We start from the raw sequence: 18,605 nt of genomic DNA on the forward strand, positions 1-18,605 counted from the left end.
CTGGGTGGCCTTGGCCCTGACCAGGGATTGGCACCAAGGTACCTGCAGAGGTGGGAGGGAGGGAAGGGATCCCTGGGCTCCTGCTGGACCTGATGACCTTGCTGTCAGTCAAAGCAGCCACCTAGAATGACCCTGAGCTTGCCGGGGGCACTGGCACATCCCACTGTCCACAGCCAGGCCTGAAAACCCTCAGAGGGACGCCCCCCTCGGAGAGCATGGGTCACCCAGGTCCGCTGGGAGCCACTCTGCTGGGACAGTGTCTGAGATAGCCCTGGCCGCCCTGTGTGACCCAGGCCAGCTCACTTCCCTCGCTGTGCCTGTGACCTGGGAGCACCCCCCACCTTCCTGCCCCTCCTTTTTGGGGGCTTTGGGAAGCGGGGAGAGCTGAGTTTGGGGAGCAGGAGGAGGGGGAGGGGATGTGAACCTGGCAGGCAGGGAGCAGTTCCGTCTGCTGCTGGCTTCTGTCAATATACTCCCTTCCTGTTTTGGAGATTAAACCCGGCTGAGCAAACAGTGTCACCCCTCCTGCCACCTCCTCCCCGGCGGCTCTGTCCTCAGGCTGGCCTACCTGGGAGACCCTGGGGGGTGGCAGGGCCCCCCTGGGGAGACAGAGGCAGATCTGTCACCCCTGTCTCGCCACACCCTGGTGCAGCCCCCCAGCTGCCTGGCCCTGGCCTCAGCCCCCTCCCCACCCTGCAGGGACACCACCGGAAACCCCCTATGCAATCCTTCCGCTCCAGGAGGCCAGACTGTCCTGACAGCGGCTCTGTGCCTTCTGCCCTCAAGTGACCTCCTGCAGGAAGCAGGAGCTAGTGGCCATTCAGGCCACATGGCCAGGCACAGGTCCAGCTTGTGTGGACCCCCAGGTGTGGCCTTCGAGAGCCACCATGGAGGCCCTGTCGAGTGGCCTCGCTGTGGCCCTAGGCTGGACCTGCAACCCACCCCCACCCCCACTTCTTTACCAAGTACATGTGATTAGCGCTGCTCCAATACTCCCCAGCTGTGACAGCCAAATGTCCCCAGACCAGAATCACCCCTGGATAAGACAGCAAGGTGCAGGGACCCGGCTGCAGAGAGCGAGAGGGAGACCTCAGAGGTCCTGTCTCCCTCCTGTGCAGGCCCAGTCCTCCTCTCCATCTCTGAGCCCCTGTCCCTGTTCCTGACCCATATGCACCTGCTGCCCACCAGGCCTCCCAGCCCCACCCTCAGGGTCAAACCCCTGAGATACCTGGCTTGCCCTTCCTCTTCAAATCTCCCCCTAAAATAACCTCTGACACAGGCTGAGGGGGTCCCCAGCCTCCTCCCAACTTCCTCTCTCTCTCTGGCCCCAAAGACACCAAGGCCTAGATGGACAGACGGGCACACCGGGTTGACACAGGCCGACCATCATGGCCTCACAGCAGCTTCTGTGGTGATACAGTTTGCTGACTTCCCTCTGAAAGGCTAGCCTCATCCCCTGGGGACAGCTCTGATCTCACCCCTGCCTAGGCATGGTCACCACCGAGGTGACCCAGGCGGGTCCCACCCCATCTGCCCAAAGCCTCACAACTTCTGCCCCTTCATCCGGGTCCTGGGCGCCTTTGTGACTGATCATCACCAGTCCTTACCAGCCTCTGCTTCACTGGGAACCTCTGGATGCCCTCTGGACCCTCCCCACGAGAGGACGAGCTCCCTGAGGTCACCGGGTGTCCGTCCCCATCTTAGCTCTGGGATCGTGAGCAGAGCCCAGCGTGGAGAGAAACACGTAGGGACGGTGTTGGGTGACAGGGGCAGGAGGAATGGTGGACAGTTAGGTAGACGGATGGACGAGCAGGGGCAGGGGCGGCCCCAGGCCCAGCAGCAGCTCTTGGATGAGTGATCATCACCTGGGACAGCCTGCCACCCCCCGGCCCCGGGTACTTGCCGAGCAGCGTGGGTGACCGCGCCCTTGGGAGGGCAAAGCCACAGCGCTTTACAGAGGAGCGTGAGGTCAGCAAGTGCCCATCGTTGGTAAGCAGAGTCCCCTTTGAGCTGGAGCCTCCCTCCCACGGCTCCCACTGTCCCACTGACTTGGGCACGGGGTCGTGACTGGGGCGGGAGGCCATGCCTGGGGTCGGACAGGCTCCAGTACAGCCAGGCCCGCAAGTGCCCGTCAGTCCGTGACAGCCACACAAACCAGCCATTCTTGGGGAGACAAAGGCCAGCTGGGGCAGGGTGGCTCTGGTGTCTCCCTGGTGGGTGTCTGGCCTGTGCAGGATGTCAGTAAGTGGATCCCAGTGGTTGGGCTGTGCGACTGGGGGCTGTGAATCAGATTAGCCCAGAACAGCCTGCAGCCCAGCTGCCCTGGCCAAGTCACTGGGTGGGGAGGAGAAGGGGGAGGAGGTTCAGTTGCCAGGCCTGGCCTCCTGGTGAGGACAACCTAGGCCCTGAGGCCAAGAGGTCCTGCCTCTGCAGTGGGGTCCGGGGTGTGCCACCTCCTCTCTGAATTCCTGGCACTTGAAGGGGACCCTCGGAGGACTGCATGGCAGGTATGGGTCTGCTCCCAGTGCAGGGGCCACAGCTCACTGTCACAAGCACTGGCCCCCACGTGACCTCCCTCAGGCCTGTGTCCTCTGCCAGCTGTCAGCAGGCAGCCCTGCCAGGCCTTCTTACCCTGGGACACTTGCTCCCCAGGCCTGGCATTTGGGGAACTGAGGCATGGACGCACATTCACCCATCCAAACATGACCCACGTCTGTCAAGCGCGTAGTAGGGCAGCCGTGAACAACAGTCTCTGCCCCCATGAAGCAGGTATCCAGCACCTCCCCCAACAGCCACATGCCTCTCCTTGGCCATTTGCACATCCACCCATCCATCCGTCTGTCCATCCCTTCATCTGTGCATCCACCTGTCCACCCATCTATCCTCTAACTACCCATCTGTCTATCCTTCCATCCTCCCATCATCCATCCATCCATCCATCTATCCATCCACCCACCCGTCCATCCGTGTGTCCATCTGCCCACCCATCTGCCTGTCCTTCCATCTTCCTATCCATCCGTTGTCCGCCCGCCCATCCCTCACTCACCTGTCCAGCCATTGCTTGCTGAGCACCTGCTTTGTACCCTGACAAGGAGCAGGACGCCCCATCTTCAAGGAGGGAGACAGGCAAACAGGCAGGTCCAGCCTCATGTGGTCAGTACCAGGGTGAGGGGGTGACACCGGGTTTGGGGAGAGCTTTTGGGGGAAGTGGCACTTGGAACTTTTCAGAGAGCCCAGCGCCAGGGTGTTTTCCAAAGCCTTGCCTAGCCAGAGGACAAGTTGTCTGAGTGCTAACGGGCCTGGTCACTGTCCACACCGGGGACACTCCTGCACAGTGCCAACCCCCTAGCCAGCCTGCAGAGAAGGGTGAAAGGCACCAGGCACGTCCCAGAGCAGAGGGACACCCTGAGCCCACAGTGAGCTGGGAACTGGCCCAAGACCACCCAGCATGTGAGCAGTGGTGAAGTTGTGCTGTGCCAGGCGGAGCAGGCGGAGGTGGGGTGAGGGGTGGGCGCCCCACTCATCACACTGGAAGCTTCCTGCTCTCCTCTGGGCAGCGCCCACCCCAGCTGACGGGAGCCAGCTGCCCACCTGTGCCCCACTCACTCCACTCCTGGGAGCCAGCTGTGTTGAGGCTCTCGCTGCCCTGTCTCCTCCCTCCTGCCAGCCCTGACTGTTTGATTTTCCCAGAAGTCTCTGGGCTGGGTCTCACTGGGCCCCCCTGGCACACTCCTGCCCTGCCACCTGCCTGTATCCATGTATCAGTTAACAAAAGAGCCCAGCCCCAGCTTCCCGACACGCCTTGCTGTAGAGTCAAAAACTGCCTTCCCTCTGGACTGTGCCACCCTCCCAGCTGGAGAAGGCTCGTCTCCTGGGACACTGAGCAGGACCCTTGACACTGGAGCAGCAGGGGAGAGGGACTTGCATGGCTTCCTGCTGAGTTAATGGATCACCCATTAGGGTCTCCATAGATCTTCCCAGGGCCTGAAGGAGAGCAGGCCACTGGGCCCCAAGACACGGGGGAAGACAGGCAGATGACCCACTCAAAGGCAGTCCCAAGGGCCCCAGGGCAAAGGCAAATCCAACTCATGTCTTCAGGACCCAGTGGGCCTGACTCCAACCGGAGACCCCAGGAAGAAAGGGGACCTCACACAACATGGCCTCTTCAGAAGAGAGACGGGCCCTCCACACTGCCACAGGCCAGCAGGGCCTTCCCTTGGTCACCTCTCCAACCTAACTCAAAGGACAGGTGTCCACCATGCAGGCATCCAGCCGTCAGAAGCCCCAAGTGAGACTGTAGAGGGGCTGTGCCCAGAAGAACCATGATCTGGGCCTGAGAACCAGCTGCTCATAGGCACCTTAAAAAATGGATAGTAGCCGGGTGCCAGTGGCTCACTCCTGTAATCCCAGCTACTCAGGAGGCAGAGATCAGGAGGATTGTGGTTCAAAGCCAGTCCCAGGCAAATAGTTCGTGAGACCCTCTCTCAAAAGATCCCATCACAAAAAAAGGGCTGGTGGAGTGGCTCAAGGTGCAGGCCCTGAGTTCAAACCCCAGTACCAAAAGTTAGTATCATCCTGCCCATACAGGCAGGGAACCTAGGCGGGGGAAGAAGCCATAGGGCCATGGCTGAGGCTGAGGCAGCTCTTTTGGGGTTGGAAGGCAAAGCCTGTTGACATGGTCCTACCTGAGGCTGGGACCCAGGATGGCCCCCTTTCCCAGCCCCCTCCCCCAGCTCCCTACTTCCTGTCCTACCCCAGCCCATAGATGAGCAGTTTGCAGTTTGTGCCAGAGGGTCCCTGGAGTGAGCCTTAGGTCTGGGGGAAGGGGAGCGCTCCAGCTGGAGCGGCTGGTCGGCCACCCCCTCCAGTCCTCAGACCTTGAGGAGTCACCACGAAATTCCATTCTTGTGACACCAAAGAAATCGAACCACTCTTGCCAAAGCCTGCGGCCAGCCCCCACAAGAATGCTAGAAGGCTCCCACGCCCCTCAGGCCTGGCTGCAGGGAGGCACCAGAAGCCCGGGGGCTGCTCCACGCACAGCCAGGGAGAGGAGGGAGCAGGGGCGGGTGGGGGGGACCTTGAGAAAGTCCCCGCCTGGGACTTAAAGGACCTGGTCAGGTAAGCGTGGGAGGCGTAGCTTCTCCTGCTTCCTCTCCTCCTTGCACCTGTACTGAGAATAGGGCAGGGGACAGGGAAATCCAGGTAGAGGCTTCAAATTGAATGATTGGGGAAGGAGGCTGGGTCACCAAACAGCTTCGATGTAGACAGACAGAGGGGTGCAGACAAGAGAGGGCAGACCCCCCAAGGCTGAGGCTGGTCTGGTGGACCAACTGAGGAAAGCCCACCAGTCATCAGGTGAGTTCTTCTGGCGCACCTCAAACCCCTGCAGCTGCTGGGAGGTGAAGGGTTGGGAGAACTGGGTTCTGGCTGATGGGGGAGGGGTTTATGGTGGGAGGTGACACCATGGGAGACTCGTCACTTGGGCATGAACAGCACCATCTGCTCAGGCATCTGTCTACCCGAGATGGTGCCTGCTAATTACCTGGGGCGGGCAGAAAGAGGCCTGGGAACCACCATCCCCCACCACATCCCACTTCAACACAGAGGGGCTGCAGCGACCCCCCCCAGGGACCCCAGAGCAAATGGGCCACAGTACTGTCCCCAGGGGGTCTGAGAGCCAGGCCAGACCTCTTTTCAATAAATCTTCATAGAGCCCTATCCTCCAATGTGTGGGTTTTCCCGGGAGCCGCTGTCCTGTTGTGGGCAGATATTCAGGGAAACGAAGCAGATAAAGGGGTAAAAAGTGCCACTACCTGCAGTGGTACGTGCTGTGGGTGTAGGTGGCCAGGGAGTAGTGATTTCAGCTCATCATGGTCACGGTGGGTGGGACCAGGAAACTGGAGCCAAGGGCACCAGGACGCAGCCAAGCGCAGAGCCGGCCCCAGCTGCGCTCTGGGGACACGCGGCGGGCAGGAGCTCCCGCTCCGGGGACCCTCGGCCACTTCCGGGCCGCAGCCCCTCACCCTCGGCCGCTTGCGCATTCCTGCCGCCCCCGCTCGTGCAGGGGGTCGGCCCGGCCCGTGGGAAGACCCAGGGGTGGGGGCCGTGCGCCGGGGAGGGCGCACAGCTGGGTCACATCTGGCCCGAGCGCAAAGGACCAAATGGGACAGAAGGGCGGCCTTTCATCCCCAAAGGGAAGGGCGGAGGGGGGTGGCCTTAGCTTTCTCCTGGCTGAGGTTTTCGGGGACCACACCCGCTTTACTCCAGGACATCAGCTGGGGGGCGAGGGCTGTGCAGGGGAAGGAGAGCCACAGGTGGCCACAACCTCCAGCTCCCTGTCAATGACGGCCACCCCGGAGCCAAGCGCAGGGGACGTCCCGATGTCGCCTCTACTTGCTGTGTCAGCGCAGTCCCTAAGGGAGGAAGCCGGCTTGCGGAGCTAAGAAGCTCCGACCCGTGGGGTGTCAGAGCGTGGAGTCCAGGTCCCAGCACCCTGGCCACCTCCACGTGCAGCCGGGCGCGGGAGTTGGAAGTTAGGGTGCCCCTTTTCAGTGCATCCGGTGCAACCGGGTCGGAGTCCCCACGCCCCCCCGCCGGCGACCCGCGCGGGCGACCCCAGCGGGGGCGGGGCGCGCACGTGCGCAAAGGGGGCGGCACCCGTTCCCAGCCCCCTGCCGCGGCCCCACGTGGGCACTTGCCTGGCTGGAGGGGAGGGAGATTTACGAGGCCCCGCCCCGGAGATTGAGCCAATGAGCGCCAGGGGGCGTGGCTAACGAGAGGGGAGGTTGAAGAGTGCTCGGCGCGTGAGCCAATGAGCATGAGCGGGGCGTGGCTAACGGGGAGGTTTTAGAGCGCCCGGCGCGGACGGCGCGCGGTTGGACCCCGGCACCTCGGGCTGGGTGGAGTGGCGTTTGGCTCACCGCGCGGCCGCCGGCCACCATGCTCAAGCGCTGCGGCCGGCGCCTGCTGTTGGCGCTGGCAGGCGCATTGCTCGCCTGTCTCCTGGTGCTCACCGCCGATCCGCCGCCGCCCCCGGTCCCGGCCGAGCGAGGCCGGCGCGCCCTGCGCAGCTTGGCAGGTCCCGCGGGGGTGGCCCCGGTGCGGGGACTCGGGGCGGCGGCGGTGGCGGTGGCGGCACCCGGAGCGCTTGCCCGCGAGGTGCACAGTCTGTCTGAGTACTTCAGCCTGCTGACCCGCTCTCGCAGGGATGCGGGCCCGCCACTCGGGGGCGCCCCCCGCCCCTCGGATGGACACCCGAGGCCCCCGGTTGAGCCCCTGGCGCCCCGAGACGTCTTCATCGCGGTCAAGACCACCAGGAAGTTTCACCGCGCGCGCCTCGACCTGCTGCTGGAGACTTGGATCTCGCGCCACAAGGAGATGGTGAGCCCCCGCGGGCTGGGCGGGAGGACGGTAAAACGGGCGCGCACTGCCTTGTCCAGCTAGGGGCCAGGCTGCATGTCTGTCCAGAGACTGTGCTCCTGCCTGGAGCTGGATCTATCTCCTTTGGAGCCCAAGGTACCTGCTGGGGTCACTGTCCCACACAGCTGTGGAAGTGTCGGGGAGAGAGGGGCTCCTAGCCAACTTGCAAGCCCTGGATGGCCGCGCGGACCCTACAGCAGTGTCCAGTGCTTGGGCGGCTGTCCTGTGATGTTTGTCCTCCAGACGCTGGAGCCAATCGGGTGTTATTTGTCCCCAAGCCTCTCCAAATTGGGCTCAGCCCTTAAGGGTCATTTACCCTGGGCCCAACTTCTCCCTGGGAGGTGAAAGAAGGGAGGGGACGCACAGCTTGCACGGTGTGCGGGCCAAATTGCTGCTCTTGGGAGCCCCGCAGAGTGTGTGTGCGTGCGGGGGAGAGAGAGCGCGCCTGGAGTGCACAAGCACTTTGGGGTCTCCCAGTTTGGGAGGTCCCCTGAGGCCTGGGTCCTCCAGTTGGGGATCAACGCTCACACACATAAAGACACACCCCACTTTGAAATTTTCCCTCCAGGCTATGAGAAGACGGTTGGGGAGGGAAGAGGGCACAGTGTGGCCCTGCAGGGGAGGGAGCGCGCGAGCAGCTCCAGGCCCCCACATCCTCCCTCTGCAAAGCCCCCAAGACCTCAGGCTTTTGGGTTCGCCCTAGTGAGCTCCTCATGGGGGCCAGGGGGCAGGCAAGGTCCTCTCTGGTCCCAGTTGGGGAGGGGCCCCGGGAACCTCACAGCAGCCTCCTGGGAACGAAGCGTCCCTTTCCCAGGGGCTCAGCGGGCCAGCGGGAGGGGGCAGCGGGGGCCGTGGGTTTTGTTTGGCGTCCGGGCCGTTAGGATTCCCAGCGCCGGGCGGCTCTCACGCCGGCCCCTTGGGCAAGGTAACAAAGCGCCTTTCTCCAGCCTCTTGTGTGCAGCTCCGCGCTCCATGGGAACCGCCGCTGGCGTGCTGGCCACTCAGGTTGCCTGGCGATGAGGGGGCCTCTTGACCCCCCCCACAGCCCTGACTGACAGCCCTGTGGGGTGCGATCCCTGAGCCAGGCACCCCCCTCTCCAGCACTCAGCCTTCCTGCTGTGTGACCCGGGACAGCATGCAGACCCCTCTGTGCGGCCACCAGCCCCGAGCACCTCTCATCTTGGAATTGGGGGCCTTTCTTCACAGAGGGGTCTGGGGTGTGGAGTCGCAGCACTGGGCAAGGCCAGGATCTTTCTGGCTTTAGGGATCTTCAGCTTTGAAGTGACAGAGACGCTGTAGGGTGTGTAAAAGAGAACCACAAAACCTGGAGGCTTGGGGTGAGCCCAGGAGGCGTGTGGAGTTGGGGGTCCACCTCTCCACAGGGCCTGGAGGCCCTTGTTGAAGGGTCCCCCCACTTGGGGGAGCTGGATCTGCCTCCTGGCTCGGCTCATGTGTGTGCAGAGCCCCTCTCATGAGGTGTGAGCCGGGGTCCTTGGAACTCTGCACAGGGCCGGCTCTCCTGGTCTGTGCAGGGCAGCTGGGAGGGGGCATGGGTCGAGCCGGGAGGAACGGTCCTAGAGGAAGTGCCATTTAAGCCAGAGGAGCGTCAAAGAGCCCAGAAAGGGTATCTGGGCATCCGGGTCGTGCCAGCCTGAGGTGGAGATGCAAGCAACCCTTGGAGAGCTGGGGTGGGGTGGGGTGGGGAGGGCTGGTCAGCAAGGGAGGGGTGAAGTCTGGCCTCTGGCCTGCCTGCTCCTCCCCCACCTCCCAGGAGCGCGCCAGGCTGCAGGCTGCCACCGCCTGGCCACAATGGCTGGGGCACAGTCGGCATCCTGTGTTTCTTTGAATCACAGTTCCAGGAACAATGCTGCTTCCTGTGGCTGTCCCCCCCCCCACACCACCGCCCTTGCTGCCCTGATCGTCCTCTTTCAGGGAAGGTGGGGGACGCAGACGGGGTTGGTTCCCTGAGGCAGGGCTGGTGCCTGCAGCTCCCTGGCCCCTGTCTCCCCGCTTGTGCACTTGGGTGGGACTGGTGCCCACCTTCCAGGGCTGCTAGGGAGAAGAAGAGACAGTCTGTGTCAGCATTTTGCATGGGTGAGCTCACTACACCCATTTCACAGAGGAGGAAACTGAGTCTCTGAATGGTGGGTGAGGGTGCACCCTCTCTACCCTCTCCTCTCCAAGTTGCCCTGTGTTGGGGAGACAGGAGGCTTGGCACCCCCACACCCTGCAGCCCCTCCCGTCCAGGGATGTTCTGGGGGTCCCTGGGCTCTCCGAGCTGAACAAAGGTGACTTTAATCTCTGTAGCCTTAGGCGGGAGAACAGGCCTTGCCTGAGCTCATTAAGAAAGCATTTTCTTTTTAATCCAGCGGCACAGTGGAGCAAACGAGTGTCTGCACAGGCCGGCCCCTCCGCCTCCCACGGCATTCCTGGGCTCAGATGCTGGGCCGCGGGTGGGGGGCTGGGTGTCTCTTGGGCCCTGGAAGGATGCGTGTGTGGAGTAGGTGCCTCTGGACCTCGTCATCCAAGCCTGGGGTCAGGTTAAGCTAGGTGCCGAGGCTGCCCAGGTGAGGGGGGCTGCACCCTCGTGGCCCAGGTCGGGGGCTTCCCTAGGTTGCTGGGTGTGTGTGCTGTGCTCCAGGCGTGCACACGCTGCGCCGACCTGTTTGTGCGCAGAAGGAAACCGAGGCCTGGTGGGCACTGGGGGATCCCGTGGCCGGCCTCGCTCTCGGTCATGCCAGGGCCAGGGTGCGGCGGGCGGCACGCGCTGGGCGGGCCGACCCGGAGGGAACATTCCTGCCCGTGTGCCGACCGGCCCGGGCGGGCGCCGGCAGCTCCTGGCCCCGCCCCAGCGGCCCCTCTTCGGCAGAGCCACAGTCCTGGCAGGGGTGGCCCGGCGAAGGTGGAGCCTTCTTCCTCTCTGTGAACTGGTTTCCTCCACTGTACCGCGGGGAGGGGGAGGGGGAGGGGGAGGGGGGAGGGCTACGGGGCTGCGTGGGTGCCCTACGGGGCCTGGGGACACGAGCCCTGCTGCCACCACGGCACTGACCATCGGTGGCTACTTGGGCTTCGGGGAACCTGCTGGCTGGGCATGTGCTGGGGACGAGCTTAAGGACACAGTCTGGGATGGCTGCACTGCCAGCGGCCACACCCCTTCCGGGGACCTCTGGCCCAGCCCAGTTAACCAGGCCAGCTGCTGCCACTCCTTGCTTAACTCGCGGAGTTAAGGCTGCCCCGGGCCAGGACAAAGCTGGCGGACAACGCCTGGTGATTCATCCTCCCTCCGGGCCCTTTGTCTGCCAGGGCTTGGCAGCCGCCCAGCAAAGGCCTTTGTCCCCGGTCCCAGCGATTGAGGCTCCGCTTCCCAAAGCCGACCTCCTCCCGCAGCCTCCAAGCGGGCAGGCCGGGCGCTGTGTCAATAAGGGTGCGCCTGCCAGGTGCACGGGCAGGCGGGAGCGCGAGTCTGTTACCTGGCGGGCGGGTGGGACACCCACCTGGCTCGTGCCTTGCAGCTGCCCAGGTGACCTTGGACCCAGCTGTCGTGTTGTGGAGGGAGGCCCCCCAGCCCAGCGGCCACTTGCAGCCCCACTGTGTGCGTGTTGGGGAGAGGGAGGAGGAGGTGTTCAGAGCAGCAGCTGCAGAAGCTCCAGGGTGTCCAGCCCTGTCCGCCATGGCCCCAGCCCTGTCCGCCGTGGCCCCGGGGCTTAAGGTCTCCTTTCTCCTTCCAGACATTCATTTTCACCGATGGGGACGACGAGGTGTTGGCCAGGCACACGGGTGAGCCCAGGGCTTGGCCGGGAGGGAGCGGGGCTCTCTGAGTAGCCCCCCGCCCCCTGGGGCTGAGAGGTTCGAGGCTGCCGGGCTGCAAGGCTGTTTACCCCTAGGGTTTGCTGAGCGCCCCGCCCCACCACTCCAGGGCCCCCAATTCTCATGCAGATAAGGCCCTTTCAGTCCCTGTCCCTTTGAGCCAAGCAGGAGACAACAGGTGGCGGCTACTGGGAAAAAGCCGGCTGAATGGGCAGGGGCGGGCCACAGGGAGGGGGGGGCTGGGCAGGGGGAGGGTCCCTGCCGGGGTCAGGGAGGCCCCTTGGGCCCAGCCCAGCCCCACTCACAGCTTCTCCCGCGTCCACAGGCAACGTGGTCAATACCAACTGCTCAGCAGCCCATAGTCGCCAGGCCCTGTCCTGCAAGATGGCCGTGGAGTATGACCGCTTCATTGAGTCGGGGAGGAAGTGAGTTGGACCCCAGGATCTCCCCTGCCAGTCCTCCAGCGTCTGGGTCTGTCCCTGACACCTCGCCCTGCCCTCAGGTGGTTCTGCCACGTGGACGATGACAACTACGTCAACCTACAGGCCCTGCTGCGGCTGCTGGCCAGCTACCGGCACAGCCAGGACGTGTACCTCGGGAAGCCCAGCCTGGACCGGCCCATCCAGGCCACGGAGCGGGTCAGCGAGAACACGGTGGTGAGTGCCCCCACCCCCACTGTCCATGTCACTCCGCACACAGCGCCCCAGGGGAGGATGCCTGGCATCTCACGACACTTTCTCTCCCCCAGCGTCCTGTCCACTTCTGGTTTGCCACCGGTGGGGCTGGCTTCTGCATCAGCCGAGGGCTGGCTCTGAAGATGAGCCCGTGGGCCAGGTGAGTGCCCTGCACAGACAAGGCTGCCAGGTGCTGGGTCTTCCTGGGTCCCAGGCCTCCCTCCCGTGAGGCCCGGCTCGGTCATCTTCCCAGCTGCGGGTGTCCGCTGTGCCGCACGGCCACACCTCTCCCTGTCTCGTGTGGAAGGTGTGTGGACGGACAGGGAGCCGCAGGCAGGACGGCCACCCTGGGGCACGCCCACCTCCTCCCAGCCCAGCCCCAAGCTGGTGGCCCCAGCCTCTGCTCACTGCCCCTGGCCTCTCCCTCCCACAGCAGGGGTCACTTTATGAGCACCGCGGAGAGGATCCGGCTCCCGGATGACTGTACCATTGGCTACATTGTGGAGACCCTGCTGGGCGTCCCCCTCATCCGCAGTGGCCTGTTTCACTCGCACCTGGAGAACCTGCAGCAGGTGCCCACTTCTGAGCTCCATGAGCAGGTGTGTGTGCCCCAGGGCCCGTCAGCACCCGGCAGGCGGAGGACAGGCTTGTGGAGGAGGGAAGGCGGGGGTCCGTCTTATTAGTTGTTGTGTGTGTGTGTTACTGGGATTTGAACTCAGGGCCCACACCTTGAGTCACTCCACCAGCGTTTTTTGTGATAGTTTTTTTCAAGATAGGGCCTTGCAAACTATTTGCCTGGGCTGGCTTTGAACCACGATCCTCCTGATTTCTGCCTCCTGTATAGTTGGGATTACAGGTGTGAGCCACGGCACCTGGCTATTTTGGGGCAGTACTGGGGTTTGTGCTTCCTAGGTAGGCATTCCATCCCTGGAGCCACACATCCAGCCTTTTGGGGGGTTGGGAGGGACTTCATTTTTTCATATAGGATCCATGTGCTTTTTGCCCAGGGCAGGCCTCAGACTTGGGTTTTCCTATCTCTGCTTCCCAAGTAGCTGGGATTATAGGCATGTATCACCCCGCTCAACCGGGTCGCTGTTTTCAATAGGGAAGTCAGGAAGAACCACACTGTCAGCTGCCCCAGGCACTGGGTTTCCCTGAGCAGGGTGGACATGGGTCACAGCAAACTGCTGGTCCAGTCCTTCTGCCGGTTACCTTTGCTCGGTGCCTTTCCAGTACTTGGCTTTTTGTTTGGTTTTTGGTGGCCCTGGGGTTTGAACTCAGGGCCTCGTACTTGCTAGGCCGGCGCTCTTCACCACTGCACCGGCCCCCCGGTACTTTGCTTGAATCGGCAGAGATTCTCTGCCCTTGGTCCGGGGGAGGGCAGCAGGCAGGGCAAGGAAGGGCTGTCCCTCGTCCAGAGCCCAGGGGTGTTCTCGGGTCACTCTGCTCCTCCCTCCGCAGGTGACCCTGAGCTACGGTACGTTTGAAAATAAGCAGAACACCGTGCACGTGAAGGGGCCCTTCTCAGTGGATGCTGATCCGTCCAGGTGAGAAGACTGAGGCCCGGAGGGGTGGGGGGGGCTGGCCGCCCCAAGCCGCGGGATGAGGCAGAGGCGTCCCCAGGACTCCCCCACCCCACACAGACCCTCCCGCTGTGTCCTCACAGGTTCCGTTCTGTGCACTGCAATCTGTACCCGGACACGCCATGGTGTCCCCACACTGCACACTAGCAGCCGTGCCTGAGATCCCGTCCCTGGGCGCCCCTGGTATCCAAAGGGCCCAGAGACCCCGTTGTCCAGCCTGGCCTCTACGTTCGAGGCTCCCGGGGCTGCATGTGGCGCGTGCACCACCGTGTCGCCGGCTGCTCGGTGAGGAGCGGCAGAAATCACTCGCCTCCCGCGCTCTGCCGGCTCTTTTGGGGCTCAGGCCTCCGTCGCTGAGCCGGCTGTGGGCGGGGGGGACCCGGGCCTGGAGGCCTGGCCCCGCTGGGCGCCCCCGGTCCAGCCGTGCTGGGGGGGGGTGGCCGAGCCTCGTGTCCCCGGTGGCTCCCAGACAGCGAGCGGGTGGACAGTGCTCCCCTCCCAGCTGTCCTGGGCCCCTCGAGGTCCTGCCTTTGTCTCCCCACGCTCGGGGAGTCGGAGCTGAGCGACTGTCTCCTCTCTAAAGTAGAGAGAATGTCACCCACAGTGGGCGTGTTGTAAATATCGTGACAGTATTTTCACTGTGCTGTATTTTCGCGAGGGTGGGTGGGTGGGTGGGTGGGTGGCGCTGTTAGGTTTGTTTTCGGGCTTGGGTGGGGAGGGTCTCATTTTATCTTTTCTGTGGATCAGAAAAGGCCCAAGGTGGACTCGGGGCCTTTCGTCTGGTAGAGCTCAGCTTTGAACGCCTGACGCTATTTATGCCTTCCAGCATCTGGAAACCCCACTCCCGTCCCCCTCTGCGGCCCCGCGCGGCCCCCTGTCCCCTGTCACCCGCGTTTCGGGTTCTCTGTTCTCTCTGCAAGGACGCAGCGCGGAAAAGTAAGGGATTGGAACCTCGAGCTCTGGCGACGCCCTTCCGCTGTGAATAAAGGAGTCTTCACAGCCACTCGGGTCCTTGACTGGACGTGGGTCCTAACCTCCCGGGGTGACGGGTGGCCCCTGGGAGGGGACTCGGGACAGGGCTCACTGCGGGTATGTGGGTGAGGAGACTCTCCTGTACTAAGCCGACTCTTTTGGAAGGAAACTTGGAACCAAAGTAGCTGCTGGCTGGGACCCAGGCGTCGCCAGGTCACCGTCCAGTGGCTGCTGATAGCACGGGTCCACTGTACTTCCTGGAGGGACTGCCAGGGCCACTGGGTGCCACAGGTCCCCAGACAGGAAGCATCCATCAGGCTCTGGAGCCTCAGCTGTGCTGGCCTGGCCTGGGGACAAACACCAGGAGATGAGACCTCCTTGCAGGAGGGAGGGTGACCACTGTGACCACTGGCCCCAGGCCTCAGTCCTCTGCCCAGCTCCATCCGTCCCTGTCTGAAACTCACAGATAGGGACACTGAGGCTCAGCAGGTGACGCTGGCTGGGCCCAGCCCCCACTGAACAGGTCCTGGAGCCAGGAAGGACTCAGGCCCTGGTGGCCTTTCTTCCTCAAATCCGAGGCCCCCAGCCGGGGAATCCCCGCCCCACCCCCTCCGCCTCCCCACTTCCTCTTTCTTCAGACTGGGCCCCTGGCCGCCTCCGGGCTGGGGAGGCTGGCACTGCCCAGCGGCCACCCCCTGCAGGTGCCTGCTTTGACAGGACCCTGCCCCCCGCTGGGCCGCCAGGACCCCCATCTTACTGTCTCGTTACCCCCCAGGCCTACAAAGGCGCGGCGAGGCGGCTCCCCCGGAGGAGCCCCTACCCCAGCCAAGCCCGGGGGCCCCCCCAGCGGGTCAGGCCAGGCCCCTAGAGCTCGGCTTTTGGGGGACGGGGGACGGGCAGGCCTTAGATGGGCCTGAGTCAGAAGAGCGTGGTTTCCAAAGACTGGGGTAGCTGCCCGGGGTGTGTGGGCAGTGACGGGAACCCGAGGACAAAGGAAGGCCCCTTGGCCACCACAGCCTGACCCCTTCACTGTCGCCAGCGACACTGGCTAGCCACATCGTGGGGAACTCTGCTCAGCCTCAGGATGGGAGAGGAAGCTGACATTTGGGGGGGTCACAGGGGAACTGGCTGTGGGCCTCCTTCCTGCCTGGGTGAGTCAGGCCTGGTGCCCTGGTCCCCACGTGGCGTGGCCTCCGCACAGGGGTGATAGGGCCCTGTAGGCAGAGGGTGACCGTCCATCTCTCATCCCAGCCTCTCCAAAGACCCCTGTGAGAGGAGGGCACGGTGTGCGGTGCTCCGCCCTCCCAGGAGCCTCAGTTTCCCCATCTGAGAAGTGGGATGCGGGTGGGGAGCAGGCCAGCGCCTAGGGCCTTCCTCTCCCAGGAGAAGCTGGGGAACTGTCAGGCGCACCCTGGGGGACCAGCTGACTCCTACTCACTGCCCTCAGGGCTGTGAATCAGGCTGAGGAGGGAAGTCCTGCATCACTGGGTACAGCTGGTGGCCTCCTTGCCACACGGAAGGAGCCCTGCTGGCTCAGACAGACACCCCTGCAGAGCCGCCAATCATCCGTGAGGCTTTCAAAAATAAAACTGCTGGGTGGCAGAACACAGCAGCCACCCCCAGCTTCCGCTCTCGGGGTGAGTGTCGGGTGTAAAGGGTCTGGGGTTTATTAAAGGAACTCCCCTCCCCAGGGGGGTCATCAGGGCTGACTTCCTGGAAGAGGCGTCTTCAGTTGGCGCAGGAAGGCTTAGTGCAGGCACAGTGGGGGAGGAGGCGGTCCAGCTCAGGGTTGCCAACCAACAGTGTGGACACCCAGATACCCCCACTCCAGCCATACCCGGCCCAAACCCCAGCCGGCAAAGTGACTGTCCCCCAGATTTCACCAGGGGCAGGTGCCAGACCCTGCTGGGTGACTGACTTCAGCCAGTCCCCTCTCCTGGCCTGGGGTGTCAGGGAAATGGGGGACTAGGCCAGACCCAGCTTTTAATCTTCCAGAGGAGCTGGCCGGCCTGCGGCCAGCGTCCCCACAACTGCCCAACCCCACCCCCAACTGCAGCCCTAGCCTTGACCTCTGTCTGTCCCCTCCCCACTTTCAGAGCCCAGGGCTGGACGCACACTTGGTACATCCCTAGGAGGGACCCCGTGACCGGGAAAATACCCTTGTCGTGGCCCCAAGAGTAGTTGTGGAGTTTGGGGGCCCCCTGCCCCCCTTCCAGCCCCGTCCTGGCCTCCGCCTCTCCCACACCACCCACCACGGTCCTCGGGCGCCGTCTGGCGGTGACAGCTGGCGGCTTCTCTTGCAGCCTGAATCCCTCCTATCGGGAACCCTTGCCTGCATGTAGGGGTGCGCGGCCCGGCGGGTGGCGGGCGGCGGGCAGCGGGTGGCAGGGAGGAAGGGGCTGCCACCCGGGCTGCTCCTTGCCGCTCCAGCGCGACGAGTGCGTTTGCCAATTTGATTCAAGCCACGTGGTGACATCAAGTCGGTGGAACCCCCTGCTGCCGCTGGTGCCCCAGCTCGGGAGTGAGAGCCTGGCACTCCGATCCTCAGCGGAGTGACCGCTCTGCTCCAGTCCAACCCGGTCCTGTCACAGCTGAGCCCCAGCTGAGCCCCAGCAGCAATTTGGGGTACTTCCAATGTCCCCGGTGTCACCGGTGTCCCTGGTGTCTCCTCCTCTGAGGGCCCAGCGTCCCCTGCTGGTCACTCACACCTGGCTTTTCCCTTCTGAGCCCCCACAGCCTAGCCTTAACCTTAGGTCACCTCCTGCCCCATGGGCACCCTCGCTCCAGGGAGATTTTGGCTCCTGGCTGCTGTGTCCTGTCCTGCACCGTGACCACGCTTGCAGACCTTGGTGTTTCTTTTTTTGGTGGCATGGGATTTGAACTCAAGACCTCCACCTGAGCCACTCCACCAGCCCTATTTTTTTTATGATGGGTATTTTCAAGACAGGGTCTCACGAGCTATTTGCCCAGGGCTGGTTTCAAACTGTGATCCTCCTGACCTCTGCCTCCTGAGTAGCTGGGATTACAGGCGTGAGCACCAGTGCCCAGCTGACCTTGGTGTTTCTAATTCCTCCCACGCACGCCTGGCCCAGTTGCCATAGTCGCTAACAGGCCTCGCCTGCACTGTGGCCACAGCCCTCCACCCTGCCTGCCTCCTGTGTCCCTCTACCCCTGTCCCTCTGCCCAGACCTCCTGTCCATCCGGCTCTCCCGTTGATATCTGGACCCCACAGTTGTCCTCACCTGGCTGAAAGTTCATGGTCAAACCACCCCTTGGCTCTCCCAGCCGCTCCTCCTCCCTCCCTGGCTCCTCTGGACCCTGCATCCAGGACCTGATTAGCGTGGTCATCGGCTAGGCCTGGCAAGTGGCTTTGTTCCCAGGTAATCCCACTGTGAGCTCCAGACCCTGGGCCTCAGGGTCCCCGCTTTGTCCCTGTCCTGCTGTCCCACCCACTCAGGGACACCCCGCCCACTGTTCGTGCATGGCTCCCACCTCCCCCAGGGTAGAGGTCAAAGTCTTTCTAAGGCCCTCTGCCTGAACCCTCCTGCCTCAGCGGCCCCAGGTTAGCGCCCTGGTATCCACATTCTAACCCTCCAGGGTGTCATCGTACATCGGCCAAGGGGGTCTGGATAGGAAATCATTCTGGATATTGGGGTGAACCTGATGTAATTGCAAGGGCTGTCGTAAGAGGGAGGCAGGAGGGTCGCAGCTGAGCTCGTCCTTTTGTACGGTGTCTACTTAACACTGCCGGGGCCGGGGAGCTGATGGAATGGTGGGTGCCGCCCACCCGCTGGTTAAGAACCAGATGGCCAGTGTCCCCGACACACGGGGGACTGAGGTCTAAGAGAGCAGCATGTGCCTGGGTCTCACTCCAAGCCTGGGGCTCCCTTGCCTTTTGGGTCCTCAAGCCCAAATGTCCCCAGGACACAGTCTGCCTGGAAAGCTCTGGCAAGGTCTCTGCCCGGCGACCTCCCCATGGGCCTCGGGAGCTGGGAGCCAGAACCAGGTGTCTGTCCGCCCCAGCGGCTACCTCGCCCACCTGTGCACCTCAACTTGGGGGACAAATGCTTTGCTGGTCAGAGGGGGCGTCCCCAGCCCACAGGGTGCTGCCCCTCAAAGGGCCGCGTGCCAGGCAGCCCCGGGCACCTCG

At 63.5% G+C, this 18,605-nt stretch overlaps 1 protein-coding gene across 2 annotated transcripts; it reads left to right on the forward strand.

Moving 5' to 3' along the window:
* Positions 1 to 6,865: 6,865 nt before the first annotated feature.
* On the forward strand, positions 6,866 to 14,138 carry Lfng (LFNG O-fucosylpeptide 3-beta-N-acetylglucosaminyltransferase). 2 transcript variants are annotated; one of them, XM_020159389.2, is made up of 8 exons: positions 6,866 to 7,380; positions 11,148 to 11,196; positions 11,552 to 11,651; positions 11,729 to 11,882; positions 11,975 to 12,060; positions 12,334 to 12,499; positions 13,362 to 13,447; positions 13,567 to 14,138. In XM_020159389.2, the coding sequence occupies exons 1-8, from the start codon at positions 6,940 to 6,942 to the stop codon at positions 13,628 to 13,630; spliced, it is 1,146 nt and encodes a 381-aa protein (XP_020014978.1). In that variant the 5' UTR covers positions 6,866 to 6,939; the 3' UTR covers positions 13,631 to 14,138. The 2 variants fall into 2 exon arrangements, with proteins under 2 accessions (XP_020014978.1, XP_020014980.1); XM_020159391.2 differs by having other exon boundaries at positions 12,337 to 12,499.
* Positions 14,139 to 18,605: the final 4,467 nt, after the last annotated feature.

Source organism: Castor canadensis, chromosome 6, assembly GCF_047511655.1.
Source record: "Castor canadensis chromosome 6, mCasCan1.hap1v2, whole genome shotgun sequence".
NCBI classification, from domain to species: domain Eukaryota; kingdom Metazoa; phylum Chordata; class Mammalia; order Rodentia; family Castoridae; genus Castor; species Castor canadensis.